The 18705-nt window shown below is 29.5% G+C and overlaps 1 protein-coding gene across 1 annotated transcript; it reads left to right on the top strand.

The window, feature by feature from the left end:
* The first annotated feature begins 16078 nt into the window (after window positions 1–16078).
* LOC112282194 (uncharacterized) lies at window positions 16079–18241 on the top strand. Its single transcript, XM_024519552.3, has 6 exons — window positions 16079–16340; window positions 16741–16844; window positions 16975–17119; window positions 17290–17371; window positions 17524–17624; window positions 17911–18241. The coding sequence occupies exons 1-6, from the start codon at window positions 16210–16212 to the stop codon at window positions 18032–18034; spliced, it is 687 nt and encodes a 228-aa protein (XP_024375320.1). The 5' UTR covers window positions 16079–16209; the 3' UTR covers window positions 18035–18241.
* The last annotated feature ends 464 nt before the right edge of the window (window positions 18242–18705 follow it).

Raw genomic sequence — 18705 nt, 5'->3', positions numbered from 1 at the left:
AAAAAAACTTACAGATAAAAAATATATATATTATTATTTATTCAAAAAAATATTTAATATACTAATATAAATTATTTAATTTATAAAAAAAATTAAAAATATAAATACAAAAATATTTGAAAAATATTATAATTATTGATTTAATTTGTCAATATCTTTATTTTTTAGATATTTTTAGTCTACATATAAATTGAAATAATCACAAGAACTTCATAAAGTTTTATGTGAGCATTTATCTTATATTATAGTTTAATTGTTAAAATATGCCTTATTGGTTATACATAACTATTTTTATGTAGATACAAAACAATAAAGTATTTTTTATACATAATGTGTTTTTTTTAAAATTTAGTTTTTATATCAACATAAATGTTTAGAATTAATTTTATAAAATTTTATTAGAATTTAATATATATTTATCTTTAAAAAATATATGTAATGATATTAAATCTTACCTTAATTTTAAAAATTACAACATTGATCATATACAGTTTTCAACAATTATAATTCCAAAAAAATAATTTAATTAGAATTTATTGCAAATAAATCTATATTATATTTATACTATTTATTTATTTAAGTATATTTTATTAACCAAATTGGAATGTTTTGAATCTTAAGCAAAAATTGTTGCAATTGAAGAAACAACTAGAATATCTTTAATGGTATATGTGAATAGCATAGGCTTTCTATTGATATTATATTTAATCAAAAATCCTATTTTGAATCAAATTTTAAAAATCATTTTTTAAGATATTCAAAGTAAAGATTGATTTATTAAATTAGTTTGTAAGCAAACTAGCAAAGCATTATATAATATTCAAAGTACAATCAAAAGAAATTCAAGAGTATCAAATAACCAACATCGATATTTACAACAAAACAAAACAAAAAAAAACACAATTCTATTAAAATTTTGTAATAATCTATATATTTTTTATTCTATGAAGACAAACTGTTCTTTATATAAGTTTGATTGTCAGAAATATACATTTATCATTAATAATAACTAAATCAATCCAATCTTATAATAGTTGCAGGTAAATATTTTTTAAAATTAAGCTCTATAATTTATTTTTTGAAAACTTATAAAATAATCATAATAAAAGAGAAAAAAAACAAATTTTTTTTTAAGAATTTAACAATATTAAAATTTTAATGAAGGAAGAATTTAAGTGTGAAGAATTTTTAATATAAAATAAATTTTTTTAAATATTAATGTAAACTTATTTTAATTAGAATTATATTAGCTATTAAAAAATTTAATAAAAGAGTTTTATAATTTTTTAAATTTTTATTATTGAAAATATCCATCTAAAATAATCAACAACTATTAAGTATAATAAAAAAAGATAGTATAAATCACAAAGAAAGAAGGTTAGGAATCGCTTATTTTATGAATTCTAAATACATTTCATATTTATTTTTAAAGTAAAAAAACTAAAAACCAAAAAAAAAATCCCTATAAAATATTACAAAATATTTTTTAAAATAAAAAAAATAAATTATTATATATCTAATAGAATAAAAATAATAATCATTAAAAGAATATTTATTTATTTTTAAATTAAATTATTTGATACTAAAATTCAAGAAAAAAAATCATACTTATTTATAATACTAGAAGTAAATAACACATACAATAGTATTTTAAGTATATTAAGTATTTCTACTTATTTTTTTTTATTGAAGTAGAAGTAAATAGAATGTAATTGGATATATTGTATCTTTATTTATATAATTTCTTAGGCATAAATAAGATGCAACATGTAGATGTTAAAACTTCTCTTATAAACTTTGTACATGTGAAAAGCTACTAAAAAATAATTTTAAAATTTAGAAGCTTAATCACTAAGTCTTAAGGTCTTTAAAAATATTTCCTATGAATACTTTATTAGCTAGTATAAATAGAATCAAGAGTGATAATATTTTGAGTATTGCTATTATGTTTTTTTGTAATTTTTTAAATTCAAATTTTTTTTGTCTTTTTTTACTTATTGGAAATTAATCTATAATATCTAAAATATATATTAATTTTGAAAATAATATATATACTAAAAAATATTTTAAAAATATTTTAAAAATAAATATTAATAAATTAAAAAATCGACTTTTTAATACATTTCAAAAATGGCATTTATTTTTTTATATAATTTCATATAGTTTTCTTAATAATTTTTTAGTATAATAAAAAATTTAAATTTTAAGTTATATTAATTTCTTAAATTGATGTATTTTATCTTTTTAATTAATGGAATTATTTACTTTAATAATATTTATAATATTATTATATAATAATTTTAAAAATATTATATTTTTTTTAAATATTTGCATTGTTTAAGCACTCAAAGTCCTTGCTATAAAAAAAATAAATCTTAAAATATAAAGTAAATATCTATAAATTTTTTATGACATATTGTTAAGGACATGAATTACAAATAAATAAAACCTTAATATATTATTATATTACTTGAAAAGAGTAGATATTTAATTTAAATTAGTATAATATCGACACTAGAATGACTATTGCTAAAGATAAGAAGGCTAAAGATGCTTGAAATAAGACTAATGACTAAAAAGGCATTGACAAGAGTAAAGAAGATTATATTCTTGTCTCTATATATATTGTCTGACTAGGAGCTATGTAACAACTTCCTGTAAGATTTTTAGGACATATCCAACTTGTGAAACATAAGTCTAACTTACAAAACAAGTTTTGCACATGTATCCCATATAGTTAATTTTTACTACAAGGTACCATTATATAAGAGATGTGGCTAACTTGTTGGTCAAGTTTTTAATCTATCAATCAATAGTATATACATATAACATCATATGCATATCTATAAAGCTTTTGAGAAGCTTCACTATAAGATATTATTAAATCTATCTATATTTGTCTTCTACTTAGTACTCCTTATCTAATTAATTTATGTATGTTTATGATATTATTCTACTTTCTATGGATGAGTTCTATAAGAAATATTGATTACATCTTAATTTTTTATTTTTATTTTGATGGATGTTGTCAATGAAAAACATCAACCTTCTTTGGTGCATTTGCAAGATTCTTTGCTAGCTCCCATGTGAATTCTTTAATTTCATATTTGCACCAATGTATAAGATATTCCAATCTAATTTGGCACCCCCTTAAATCTAAAATTTCTTCAATTTCATACTTTTGATTATTGTCCACTTCTATACAAAGAAGTGACATTTGTCTTATTCTTAATATATCTATTATTTTATCTTGTTTAAGAAGAGATATAAAACATACTAGATGGATCTTTATAAACTTAAGTAGATATAATAAATAAAAAAATTGGATCAATTTGCTTATAAATTAGAAATGATTCAAGTCTACAATATTTCAACTTATTATAAGGATAAATTATTTGAATAATACAACAAAGTAACCATAACTTATTGCTAATAAAAAATTAAGGTTGTTCCTTGAATTAAGCATTTGCATTGATTTTTTGTTGTTCTTGAGTTTTATTTATTTGAGCCTTTATTGTTGCTTATAGCTACAATAAAAAATTTGTCAAATATTTTGTTATAGGATTATCAAATTTTAAAAAAATAAAAGAATTAAGTTGTAGATAATTATCATATTTGGAAAAAAAAAACATTCATTTAATAAAAGAATGTAGTGTATAATTATAAGCAAACTTTGCCAATGAAAAAAGAATTGTCCAATCATCTTGATGGTAATTGATGGTACACTTTAAATATTGCTCCAAAATTTGATTCATCTATTCTACTTGTCTTTTAAATAAAGAATATAAAATTAAAGATAATTTTACGACTACTTTCAATATCTTAAAGATGATTGTTTAAAATCTTGATACAAATTGTATCTATTTATTTAATATAATATTCTTTGATAATCTATAATAGCAATAAATATTATAAAAAAAAAATTAGTTGTTTCTTTACTTATGAAATTTTTTGTACATGGTACAAAATGTGCTATCATAGTGAAATAACCTAAAATCGTAAATATAGACTCAAATGAATTTGAAATTTGAAGATTAGTGATAAAATCCATGTTAGATTGAATTTTCTTGAAAAAAATTGAATCAATAATCAATGTTGATTTCATTGCTCAAAGATGAAATTGCTCTAGCTTCAAAAATATTGTTGATTGTTAATAAAAAAAAACTATATTTTTTCTTAGATATAAAATAAGAATATCTACAAAAAAATGTTAATAAATTGTATTGTTTTCTTAGTCAATAATTAATATTGAATTCAAATCTAGATAAAGACAGACTCTAACAAGCTTGATAATGATCTAAAATAGGTGTTAATATGAATTACTAAAGGTTCTTGTGATTTATATATACAATATTAAAGAAAAAACTTTAATGAATGAAAATAAATAAGTAAAATATTTATTAAAAAAATATGATTAAAAAATAAAAAATAAAAATGTATATTAATAAAAAAATCAGAATGATTATTATCAAAATTCAAAAATATTAGAAACATTTGAAACTAGATTAAAAGCAAGAAAAGAATTGACAAGATTGAGGAATACTTATTCTTGCTTCTATATATACTATCTAACTAAGAGCTACCTAGCAACATTATATAGGACTTTTAATACATGTTCCTCTTATAGGACACGTGTCTAACTTGCAAGATAAGCTTTCTATATTTGTGCCACATATCCAACTTGTATAATAAGTTACTAATATGTACAATGCATGGCCAACTTATTGGCCAATTTTTTAATCCATAAATAACTTATAGATATGTATAAACATGAAATCACATTAATAAAGCTTCTAAATTTTTTTTCTATAAGATATTATTAAATTCACTTATTTTTAAATATTTCAATTTATTCATATTATTTAAATAATCATTAAAATAAATATAGATATTCATGATATATGATAACTTGTCTACAAATTCCTTCGAAATAATAGTGCTATTCTTGAAATAAATCCATAATTATAAAAATTTCTTTGTCATAGATCTTGTAATGGATATCTATTATTAAAATATTTCTCAAATATAAAGTTACTTGGTGAAGTTTGCCATTTGCTTCTATTTGTAATAATAATGCAGCCGAAACTAATTTGATACATTTATTTCTATAAAAAAAGATTTAGACAAGTCAACACAAAAGAAGATTAGAACAAAAACAAAAGTTGTCTTCAAAGCTTCAAAGAATATTTTTGTTTCTTTACCCTACTTAAGTTTTTTTTTATAAACCACATGTGTAGGTGGAATTATAACTTGAAAAAATAGTAATCTTAGTAAAGATTTAATAATAATTATTAATTTTGTAAAAAATTAGACATCTCTTATTATTTTTGAAATCTTCCAATTTATGATAGTTTCAACTTTATAAGGATCCATCATAAGTCCATCATTTGAAATAACATATCCTAAAAAATTGACTTTAATAGTATAAAATATATAATTTTTTATCTTACCATATAATCTTGCATCTCTAAATTTTTGTAACACAAGAAAAATATATTTATAGTCTTTCATATTCTTAGAATACATTAAAATATTATCTAGATAACAAATGAAAAAATCATCAAGAAATTTTTAAAAATCATCATTCATTGGATGTTAAAAAGAAATTGGTACATTTATGAGTCCAAAAGGCATAAAATTATATTTAAAATATGCATATCTAGTTTGAAACAAAATCTTCTATTTATTTTTTTAGAAGTATATTAAATTATGTATTTATTGGAGATTTATTTTAGTATAAATATTTCCTTAATTGAGTTATTTAGGAAGTTTTGATATCAAAGATAGATAATATCTATTCTTAATGGTAATCTTGTTGAGTCCATGATAGTCTATAGACATTTGCATTGATCTTTCTTTTTTAGTTATAAATAAAATATGAATTTATATTAGAGATTTTAAATGGTATACAAAGTTTTAATTCAAATTTTCATCAATATATTCTTTTAATGCAATCAACTCATTCAGTGATAAGTTATAGATTGGTCCAAATAGTAATTGAGTTCATAATTGAAGATTATTCGAGCAATCATAGGAACAATGTATTGAAGGAATATCTATATTTTTTTTCATAAACATCTTGATAATTTCAATTCTGACTTAGAATATCTTTTAAAATATTTCTATTATTAGAAATAGATATGACATCAATAACAAAAAGTGATTATTCTTTTATATCATCATAAATACTCTTACATCTACTAAGAAGAATTTGGATATTTCAAATTTATGATTTTTTATAAAAGTCTGGATTAAGCTACAGAAAAAATCAATGTTATGCAAAATCTAATCAATTTGTTCTTTACATTTTTTAAAGAATTGGTTGTTGCATATAATGGCTTCAGCAATAAATCATTCTTATGAATTTGCTTTTGATATTGTCAATAATAAATCTTTGATATTATCTTTTAATCTATAACAAAATTGATTGATAATGGCTTTTTCATTTCAATCCATGTTGTAAGCAAGGTTTTAGAAGTTAGCAACATATATGATGGCTAAACATGATCTTTGTCATAAAAATAGGAATTTGGTCTTTGCTACCATTTCTTGATCATTTTTTCCAAGTGTGGCTATAATTAAGTCTAAGAATAAATTTAAATCATAAAAGGATTGTGAATACATTTCTATTAAAGGTGCAAACCAAAAAATAAATACTTCTAAAAAACAATATGCCAATGAATCCAACTTGAATAAATCCATGAAAATTCTAAGAATGATATGACTTTAGAAAGAACTTAATGTGTTATAAAATCCTTGAAATGTTTATTGTGTCCCATCAAACTTCTTTGGCATGCTAATCCTTGCTCTTCTCATACTTGTCGTAGCAAGACTTCTCAGATTCAATTATAGGATGGATCTACTTCCTTCCTTCAATTGCACAATTACTTGGTATAGAATTCAAATTTTATTATTGTCTTCTTTCTTAAACATAGGAATAGTACCTCCATGATTGACATTAGAAATACGTGAAATTTCTATCTTAAGAATATTAACAAGTCAATGAAGATGTGCATTAGTTGCAAATCTATTCTCACTTATGCAAAGTATAGCATCCATAATTTTTTCTTTTATTGATAATTCAAATAAATCCACATGTTAAATTAGAAGAAAGTAATTTGCAACTTCTAATATCAAATGAAAATTTCTACAAAGAATGATAGTCTATTTTTTTTAAGAAAAAAATCAATCTTAAAAAATTAAAATATTAGTTTAAAAATAGATAGTTTGTAACTTTCAAATAAAAAAAAGTACGATAATCCACTCATTTCTAAAAGAGAATAAAAACAATGAATTACCATTTTTGTCAAACCATTCAGGATATAAGTTACATAAAAAAAAAACCTTAGTATACTATTGTGTCATTCAAAAATAATAGATACTAACTTAAAATAAATATATTATTAAAAATAAAATGACTATTGCTAAAGACAAGAAGGCTAAAGACTCTTAAAACAAGACTAAAGACTAAAAAAGCATTGACAAGACAAAAAAGACTTCAATCTTGCCTCCATATATACTATCTAACTATGAGTTATATAACAATATTCCACAGGACCTTTGACATGTATCCAACTTGTAAGACATGTGTCTAACTTGCAAAACAAGTTTCCTACATGTATGCCACATAGATGACTTATGCCACAAGTGTCAAGGACAAGAACTCGATGAAAGCTAAAGAGTAAGTGAGACTTTTCTCAAAAAGAAATAGGACAAAATAGAAATATGTATATTAAGAAAGAAACTGGAATGGCTATTGCCAAAATACAAGAAAACTAGAGACCCTTGAAACTTAGACTAGAAGCAAGAAAGGAGTTGACAAGAGTGAAGAGGGCTTCACTCTTGCCTCTATATATACTATCTAACTAGAAGCCACGTGGCGATGTTCTATAAGACCTCCAATATATGTTGACTTTCTAGGCCACATGCCTTTGCTTGCAAGGCAAGTTTTCTATGGATGGACCACGTAGTTAGCTTGTTCTTTAAGCTTCCAACATGTGTGGCACATGGCTAACTTGTTGACCAAGTTTCTAACCTAAAAGTCAACTATAGACTCCTATAAAGTCAAAGCAGCGTCTATGAAGCTTCTAAGAAGCTTCTCTAGAAGATATTACACAATTAACCTACTTTTATCTACTTTTACATACTTTTATCTATTCATATAGGTAATTATATGTATGTCCGTGACATTACCCCCCCTTCTAGGGACGAGTTCCACGAGGAGCGGTGATTATATATTGAGAAAATCTAATATGCGGCGAATTGTATTTGCTACATACTCTGATCTTTGTTCTCTTCGAAGATAGTTGATGGGTCCTCTTAGCCATCGATAGTGTCCCATTCCAGGGCGAGAAGACCACCCTGTTATTTGATCACTGTTGAGGCCTTCATAACTTCCTTCAAATAATACATTTGAAACACCATCAGGAGTCGTTTCTATCTCCAATAATATCACCAAACATCGAGAATCTCTTCCAAGGTCGTGATACCAAACGCGTTGTATCTCACCATCTATTCGAGGAAGAACATGTCGTTCTTGAGGATCTTCATCTCGGTTGCGTCGTCTTGAAGGTTGTGACAATCGTAATGTCTCATCCGGTAAGTCAACAAACGAAGGTTCTTGAGTTGAATCCGCTGGTTGTTGGCTCTCCATCTAATTAGCGTCACAAATGCAAAGAAGTTACAAACAAGGATAGGAATTTGAATGTTATCTTGCCTCAATCTTGTCTCTTTTATAAGAGAGGTTTTCATCTTGGTTTTGATGGATGTCGTTGATGAAAAACTTTGACTTTAGCTGATGCATTTGCTAGATTCCTGGATGGCTCCCATGTGCGCTCACTAATATCATATCCGCGCCAATGAACAAGATATTCTAGCTTATTTCGGCACCGCCTTGAGTCTAATATCTCTTCCACCTCAAATTCTTCATTATTATCTACTTCTATAGGAGGCGGTGGCATTTGTCTTCTTCCTTGTATATCCACTGTCTTATATGGTTCAAGAAGAGACACGTGGAATACAGGATGGATCTTCATTGACTCCGGTAGATGTAACCGATATGCAACTGGGTTGATCTGTTCAGAAACAGAAAAGGGGCCAAGCCTACGATAGTCCAATTTGTCACAAGGTCGAGTGGTCTTGATATTGCGACGAAGTAGCCATACCTTATCACCCACGTTGAGTTGTGGTTGCTCTTTACGATATACATCTGCATTTATCTTTTGTCGTTCTTGAGCTTTCTTCAACTGCGCCTTCATTATTGCATGTAACTCTGACAACCGATTTGCCATATCTTCTGCTGCAGGATTATCAACTTTTGAAAAATCAAAAGTATCAAGTCGTGGATGATAGCCATAATTGGCAAAGAAAGGTGTTTGTTGCGTGGAGGAATGTACCGTATTATTATAAGCAAACTCTGCCAATGGCAGAAGGTTTGTCCAATCATCTTGTTGGTAGTTGATGGTACACCTTAAATACTGTTCCAAGACTTGGTTTACGCGCTCTGTTTGTCCATCAGTTTGAGGATGGAAAGCTGAAGATAGCTTTATGTCCACTTTTAAAATCTTGAAAAGAGTCCTCCAGAATCTCGACACAAATTGAGTTCCCCTATCCGATATGATATCTTTAGGTAATCCATGATAGCGATAGATATTATCAATGAAAAGCTTAGCTGTTTCTTCACCTGTGATAGATTTTGTACATGGCATAAAATGTGCCATCTTGGTGAAACGATCTACTATCACAAATATAGAATCATAAGATCTTGAGTTTGGAAGATCTGTGATGAAATCCATAGAAACAGAAGACCATGGTTGTTCTGGTATAGGTAATGGCTGAAGAAGTCCGTAAGGTCGATGTCGAGGAATTTTTGATCTTGAACAAATATCACATGATTGTACAAAGTCTTTGACTGACTTCCACATTTGTGGCCACCAAAAATCTCTTGATATGAGTTCCAGAGTCTTATTATATCCAAAGTGCCCTGCTGCTGGAAAGTCATGACGTGCTTGAAGAACACGCAAACGTGCTTTTCCTTCTGGAACATATAGGCGTCCTTCAAAATATAATAGATTATTCTTGAACTCGAACTTAGAAGAATCATGAGACTTGGAAGAATTATTCTCGATATCATGAACAAGAGGGTCTGAGGACATACTGGACTGGATTTGCTTGAGAAAAGTTGAATCAACAGTCAATGTTGATTTCACTGCTCGGAGATGAAATTGCTCCGGTTTCAAGAGGACCGTTCTTTGTTGCTCAAAAGCTGCATCTCCTTCTTTTGGTGCAAAATAAGAACGTCTAGACAGGGCATCGGACAAACCTTGTTGTTTTCCTGGCCGATAAGTGATAATGAAGTCGAATCTTGACAAAGACATACTCCAACGAGCTTGACGACGATTCAACACGCGTGCTGACATGAAATACTCGAGGTTCTTGTGATCTGTATACACAGTGACTGGACTAGAAGCGCCTTCTAGATAATGACGCCATTCTTGAAAGGAATCCACGATCGCAAGAAGTTCTTTATCGTGGATCTCATAATTGATCTCGGCTGCTGAGAATTTTCTTGAATGAAAAGCTATCGGATGAAGTTTGTCATCTGTTCCCATTTGTGATAAAACTGCACCCAAGGCAAAATCCGATGCGTCTGTTTCCATAAAAAATACCTTGGAAAAGTCAACACGATATAAGACTGGTGCAGAGACAAACGATGTCTTCAAGGCTTCAAATGCTGCTTCCGCTTCTTGATTCCATTGAAATTTATCTTTACTAGTCAAGCGTGTAAGTGGAGCTGCAACTCGTGAGAAGTCTTTGATGAAGATCCGATAGTAATTGGCAAATCCCAAGAAACATTGGACATCTCTTACAGTCTTTGGAATCTTCCAATCCATGATTGTTTGGACTTTCTTAGAATCCATCATGAGACCATCATTTGAAATGATGTATCCTAAAAAGTCAACTTGAGTAGTGTGAAATACACACTTTTCCATCTTGGCGTACAATCCTGCATCTCTAAGTTTTTGTAATACTTGACGAACATGTATTTCATGTTCTTCAACGTTCTTGGAATAGATCAGGATATCGTCTAGATAGCAGACGACAAAATTGTCTAAGAATTCACGAAATACATCATTCATGAGATGTTGAAAAGCAGCTGGTGCATTCGTGAGTCCAAAAGGCATGACATTGTATTCAAAGTGTCCGTACCTGGTTCGAAACGCAGTCTTCCATTCATCTCCTTCTTTGATCCGTACTAGATTATATGCTCCTCTTAGATCTATTTTTGTATAGATCTTAGCTTGATTTAACTGGTCAAGGAGTCCTGATATCAAAGGTAATGGATACCTGTTCTTGATTGTGATCTTGTTGAGTCCTCGATAGTCAACACACATTCGTAAAGATCCATCTTTTTTCTTTACGAATAAAATTGGAGCTCCTGCTGGAGATTTTGAATGACGTATGAAATTCTTCGCTAAATTCTCGTCAATATATGTCTTGAGTTCAGCCAACTCATCTTGCGATAAACTGTAAATTGGTCCAAATGGTGGCTGAGTTCCTTCCTTGAGATCGATTGAACAATCGTATGGGCGATGCTCAGGAAGAATATCTGCATTCTTTTTCTCAAAAACGTCTTGATAATCCTGATATTGACTTGGAATGCCACTTGAAGTCTTTACGCTTTCAGAAATAGGTGCAGCATAAATAGCAAAAGTTGATCCTTCTTTTGCTGCGTGTATAAACGCTTTTGCACCTATAAGTGCGGGTTTTTCTATACTAGACTCATGGTTTTTTACTTGATTAATAGAACTGTTACTAATGCTCCGAGGAAAATCAAGTTTACGAGAAATCCAATCTATTCGAGGATTATACTTTTCTAACCATGATAAGCCTAAAATTACTGGATTAGAGGGAGATCTAATTATATTAAAAATTACGCAACTACTATGACCATTTATTACTACATCTACAGGAAGTGTTTCGTGAGTTACATCTCCAGAAGACAACGGACGACCATCTATAACTTCTACGTGTACAGGTTTAGTTTTTTGTATTAATGATATTCTATGACATCTAGCAAATTCTTCATCTAAAAAACAAGCTGAGGCTCCTGAATCTATCAAGGCAGAGGCTTTGTAATTATTAGGTCCTAAACGCACATCTATTATAAAACAAGGAGATGGTTCTGAGGAGAGGATAGGACCTTCATTAGAAGTTGTACAAGATTCCAGCCGCACGGTCCCTATTGTAGCTGGACGTACTCGTTTTCCGACATACTGTCTTCTTTCACAGTCGTACTCCTCATTTTGTAGTTACGTCGCTTCTTTGGACAATGTTGAGCAGTGTGCTTAGGTTCTCCACAATATAAGCACAATCCTCCTTGTCGACGACGAGACTTTTCTTGCTCAGTAAGAGGTTTGAAACGTACCGCATCAATTTGCATATCCTCTACTTCCGAAGGTATGTGTTGAGGAGACGTCGGTGTTGCCATTGAATTGTAGTAACGTTGAGGCCCACTTGTACGACTCTCGGATCGAAATTCAAAAAGTCGATTGTCGCACTTCACAGCAAAGTCAATTGCTTGACTCAATGTTTGAGGATCAGGTAAATTAAGCATCAATTTCTTTACCTCATATTGTAATCCGTAGAGAAATTGACTCACAAGTGCGGCATCATCCCACTTGATATCAGTTGCAAGTTGTCGAAATTGCGAAGCATATAATGTTACTGATCGATTGCCTTGTCGCAAAATACGGATCTTGTTGGTTGCAACACGAATTGCATCATGTTCTCCAAACATGGATCGAAACTCCGCCAAAAAAGCCTCCAGATTATCCAATATTGGATCTCGTCGTTCAAGAAAAGATGAAAACCATGACAATGCTGAACCTGAAAGGAGTGTACCAATGAATCTAACTTGTGACCCTGGAGTTGGATAGCTCTGGGGTTGAAGTTCAATTACTAGTTGGACCTGATTGATGAATCCTCGAAACTTGGATCTGGTACCATCAAACTTCTCGGGCAAGGCAACTCTCGGTTCTCTAACACTCGAAGGGTGTTCCATTCTGGGAGAAGGGACATGGTTTGGTGTAGATGTTGAAGCAGCCCCAATCATCTCTATATCTTCACTTCCTACCATTCTTGTTGCTCCTTGTGGTGGTAAATTGAGTTGATGCATCGCAAGCATTAACTCCCTCAATTGCTCTTGCATCTGTGCCATTGCACTCTTCATTTCAACAAGCTCTGCCATAGTAGCACTTAGAAAAGAGAAGATGTCTAATAACGCTCAAAACAAATAGAAGAGAGGAATTGATAACAAAGAAAATACTAAGAACAATATCAGTTTAAAAGAGGGTAATCCGCAACTTCTAATGCGCTTATGTCTTATCAAGAAAAAGGGGTAATCCACTCTTAATCAAGAAAAGACAAAGCTCTGATATTGTAAGTGTACTCTTGTCAATCTGTCAAGGACAAGAACTCGATGAAAGCTAAAGAGTAAGTGAGACTTTTCTCAAAAAGAAATAGGACAAAATAGAAATATGTATATTAAGAAAGAAACTGGAATGGCTATTGCCAAAATACAAGAAAACTAGAGACCCTTGAAACTTAGACTAGAAGCAAGAAAGGAGTTGACAAGAGTGAAGAGGGCTTCACTCTTGCCTCTATATATACTATCTAACTAGAAGCCACGTGGCGATGTTCTATAAGACCTCCAATATATGTTGACTTTCTAGGCCACATGCCTTTGCTTGCAAGGCAAGTTTTCTATGGATGGACCACGTAGTTAGCTTGTTCTTTAAGCTTCCAACATGTGTGGCACATGGCTAACTTGTTGACCAAGTTTCTAACCTAAAAGTCAACTATAGACTCCTATAAAGTCAAAGCAGCGTCTATGAAGCTTCTAAGAAGCTTCTCTAGAAGATATTACACAATTAACCTACTTTTATCTACTTTTACATACTTTTATCTATTCATATAGGTAATTATATGTATGTCCGTGACAACAAGCTACCAATATATATGACATGTGGCTAATTTTTTGGTCAATTTTTTAATCTATCAATCAACTATAAATACATATAAAGTCCAAACTGTGTCTATAAAGCTTTTAAGAAGCTTAATCATAAGATATTATAAAATCTATCTACTTTTGTCTTCTACCTAATATTTCTTATTTAGTTAATTTATGTATTTCCATAATACAAATTTAAGCAATTATATAATTCTTTTGAAATGAATTACTTAAACATAAAATAAAATAAATACCAATTACTAATAAAAAATTTCTAAAATATATTTATTGTGATATAAATCATTATAAAGATGATTGAGTAGATTTTTTTATTATAAATTGAATTTATTTTAAGTAATGATATATCTTAATTAATAAAAAAAACTTTCATTACTTTTAAATTTTAATTATCATATTATTAGATATAATTTATATTTATATTGCCACGAACTTAAATTGAAATGATTTTTTTATATTACTTTTTAAAATAAAAATCAAAAATTTCATCTAAAAATTATAGTATAAAAATAAAAATAGATAAATTATTCTTTAAAATATTAAATTGAGTTTAAAATATAAATTTAATATAAAATTATTTATCAAATGTATAAATTTTTTAATAGATTTGATTATTTTTTTAATTTTATATATTTTATTCTTAGAAACCTTAAATAAATCATGTATAATAAAAAAGTCATATTCTTTTGTATTTAATTTAAAAAATATAAAAAAATAAATAAAGATAAAATTATATATAAGCATTTAAAAATATTTTTTATTGTATATTTTTACATATATTTATTTATTCATTTATTTTAAAAAATTAAGATTCATCATTCATATCAGTTGAGGGACAAAAATTGGTTTGTGATTTACAACAATAATATCTTCATTAAACAAGATGAATACAACCATACAAAAATTTAGATTAAATTTTTCAAATTACATTAATGAAATAATTTCAATTTTTGTTTGTTCTTCCAGATTATGCAACAAATAATATGAAAAATATACTATGTATATTATTGCTAATAATCTATTATATTTTTGAAAAGTATTGTTTTTTTTCAGTGATGTCAGTGCAATAGTATTATTTAATACTGGATGATATTTGTAGGATTTCAAGATTCTAAAATAGAGTGTTTTATATCACAATTATTTAATCTTTATCTTAATATGAACATCCTTGGGAAAAAATTATGATTTTTAAATATTTAGTATAATCTTGTTATAAGCAACTTATATGTAGGTATTTTCTAATAACTCAAATTCTAGTTATATTGCTTTAAAACCACTAACATTATATGTTATTTTTAAGAATTTTTAAAAATGTATCTTAAGGGAATAATATTATAATATGTAAGTTTTTACAGAACAAAAATCCTTTGGACTTCTGAGTCATAATATATGTCTCAAAACTTCTTCTAGAAATTTCTTTAAAACCTAATTGCAACAACATAAATGAAAAGAAAATTCATGGATTATTTTTAGTTGAATCAACATGTATGTTTTTGGAACAATTTATGTACTATTTTGTTTCAAGTCTAGTATATTGTTCTTCTTAAACATCTTGATTTTGTGATCCCTTGTTTTTGTATTCTTAACAAAATCCGTAAGATTGTATACTGTACTTTGGTAAAATATGTATGTATATATATATATATATATATATATATTAAAAACCTTTTAGGCTAAGAAAACAAACAAAAAAATATAAACATATGCAGCAAAATATGTTGAAAATAAATGTAATGGTTATCTTTGAGATGCAGTGTTTAGAGATCTAATCAAATGTTGAATTGTTTTTTAAAAAATAAAAATGAAAATAAAATATTAAGAACTGAAATCATTGTAAAAGACCCTAATTCTTGAATTTAATGTGTACAACTTCAATATCTTCATAAATCCTTAAATATTGAAATCCACGTTTTCTAAGTAATTTCGATGGAATCAGTGGCCGTTGGTGGTATGCTGACGTGTTCGTCCGACGTGGAGGGGAAGCTTCGAGGCGTGACGGTGTGAACATCGAGGGCGGTTCTAGGGTTTTGTCTATAAAGGCAAGGAAAGCTCACGATATGATGTTTGTTGATTCTGAGAAATTTGTGCGTGAGGGTCTGAGTGATCGTAGCTCGATTTCGGAATCGGATTTGGAGTGTAGTTGTCAATTTGTGAGTTGGGAAGCTTCGGAGTCGTGAATCATGACAACCGCCGCGCGGCCTACATGGGCCCCTGCGAAGGGAGGGTCGGAGCAGGGAGGAGTGCGCATGTTTGGGCCCTCTCAGAAATTTTCGTCGCGGGACCTTGCTTCTCATACGCAGCTGAAGCTCAGGTACGCGGTTGCGCAATTCCGCTTGATTTGCGTCTTGGTTTTGGTTCGTAAGGAGTATTCTTGGTTGGGCCAGGAGTCGGAATTGGTTAGTTGGATGGATGGTATACTTAGGGTTTTTTTTTTTTTTTTTTTTTTTTTTTTTTCAGCCTTGGGAGTGAGTTTTTGTCGTTTCTGTCACATTCATGCAAGCTTAGTTCTGTGCCAAGTTTTTGAAGCCGTGGCGTATCTTGAGTCGAATTAAGTAGGGTAATGTCAGCAACAGGAGAGATTTCTTTTTTCTTCCTGCATTAGAGAGATGTCGGTTTTAGGGTTTCTGAAAGTTGTTTACTTTTGTAGTTTGTATGTACACAACTGTTCTCGCTGTTATGTGTTTTGCGACTCACATATTCGAGTATTTCAGGAAGGATGGACAAGACACCACAGAGGAAATTAGAAGGAGGGACCTCAGGGCAGAGCTCGAGGACCGCGAGCACCGACATTTTTCCTCAAAGGAAAAGAGCTACGGTAATAGTTACTTATGCTTTTGTTTCCCTGTTTGTGGGAGATTTTGTTTCTAGCAGCTGACTGTCACTGTTGTGCTCACTACCCGGTAGCAGAGTCTAGGAATCATGACTGTGTCTATGTTGGGTTTCAGACGATAGAGATCGCAGGAAGGGATCTACTGCTGGGTATCTGGATGGTTCAAAGAGAGACACTGAAGAGAGGTCAGAGCGGGCGGCTATAAAGAACGTAGATGCTGACGATTCTGATGTGGAGGTTCCAAGTGACAGTGATGAAAGGCATGTTGAGCTTCAATCAGATTCCTTAGCTTTCATTTCCTCAATTGAGCTATAATCTGTTGTTTATCTTATCAGATGGTTCAATTTCAAAGTTACACCTAGTATTCCCACGTTCTGAAACATGTGGACTAACAATATTAATTTTTTTGGGGGTTTTGTTAAATTTGCAGTGATGATGAAGATGATACTGCAGAACTTCTTGCGGAGCTAGAACGTATTAAGAAGGAGCGAGCAGAAGAAAAGTTGCGCAAGGTCTTGTTTGCATTGATCGATTCATTTTTTCATGTTTTTAAATATCGTTCTTACGTTCAACTTCATAGGATTTTCTTCATGTATGATTTGGAACGACTTGATCACAAGAAGACCTTTTGTTTGCAACTAATTTTTGGTGTTTATTTTGGCAGGAGCGGCAGCTGCAAGAGGAGGAAATGAAAGCGAAGGAATCTGAGCTTATTCGGGGCAACCCTTTGCTCAATTCCACAGGGTCATTTGCTGTCAAACGCAGGTATGTTAAAAGATACTTTTATTAACTATCGTGCAGTATCTTTTCTTTCGATTAGGAACGTGATACGAATATTTATTAGTTAAGTAGCCCGTTGATGTCGACATTTACAATTGTATCTCACCTTCTTCGCATGTGCAGCAGTACTCGGCAATAGACTAGTATTCTCTATCGTTTGTGCTAGTTGAAGTATTGATAAGCATATCATTTGGAATTTGTTGCATGTTTTTCAGATTATTTTGAGTATTTTTGTTACTTATGTATCCTTGTTGATGATGCTTGTTTGTAGGTGGGACGATGATGTTGTGTTTAAAAATCAAGCACGTGGGGAGCCGAAGCCAGTCAAACGCTTCATCAATGACACAATCCGAAATGACTTCCATCGCAAGTTCTTAAATAAGTATATGAAGTAGATTCGCTATGTAAATACGATATGTAATGTCTCATCTCAAACTTTGTGGGAAGATCCTTTTTTTTTTTTTTTTTTTTTTTTTTTTTTTTTTTGTTTTTTTGTTTTTTTGCTACGGCAATAGGACATAAGTGAGTTGATAGCAAATACTTTTGACTTAGATTGGATAACTTCGTTTAATTTGAGAATTGAAACAGAAAATCTTTCCAAATCTGCCGTAGTTGCATTTTATTTCAAGAGTTTGAAGGTCTATCTTTACCTCCGTCCTCACTACCTTTCTTTGTGTTGTGTAACTATTGGAACTATCCTCGAACAATTGCAAACATTTTTTTATGTGTATTAAATTTATAGGATTAACTTAAAGCCTGTTTAAGAAAAGCCTTGAAACTGACCCTAAAAACCGAAGGTATAATATAAAACATACACACGTAGACACTGAAGAACAGGATGGATTGTAGTTTGAGCAAAACTTTGTGTTAATTTCATGCAATTGAATCATTACTTTGTAGGTAGAAAAACTTTGACATACAACAAAGATTGGCAAAGTCATAAGGGACAAGCTGCCTTCAATCTCTAATTTGTTTTGAACTTTTTAACCAATTCATTGAAGGTCTTTAGAATGAACACCTTTGTGCTTTTTATTCAAGTTATATTATCTTCTCGTTGATTATTTGT

Source organism: Physcomitrium patens, chromosome 5 (assembly GCF_059467195.1).
Source record: "Physcomitrium patens ecotype Gransden chromosome 5, ASM5946719v1, whole genome shotgun sequence".
Classification (NCBI taxonomy): Eukaryota; Viridiplantae; Streptophyta; class Bryopsida; order Funariales; family Funariaceae; genus Physcomitrium; species Physcomitrium patens.
Note: the sequence above shows the minus strand (reverse complement) of the source record. Positions and strands in the feature narration are given on the sequence as shown.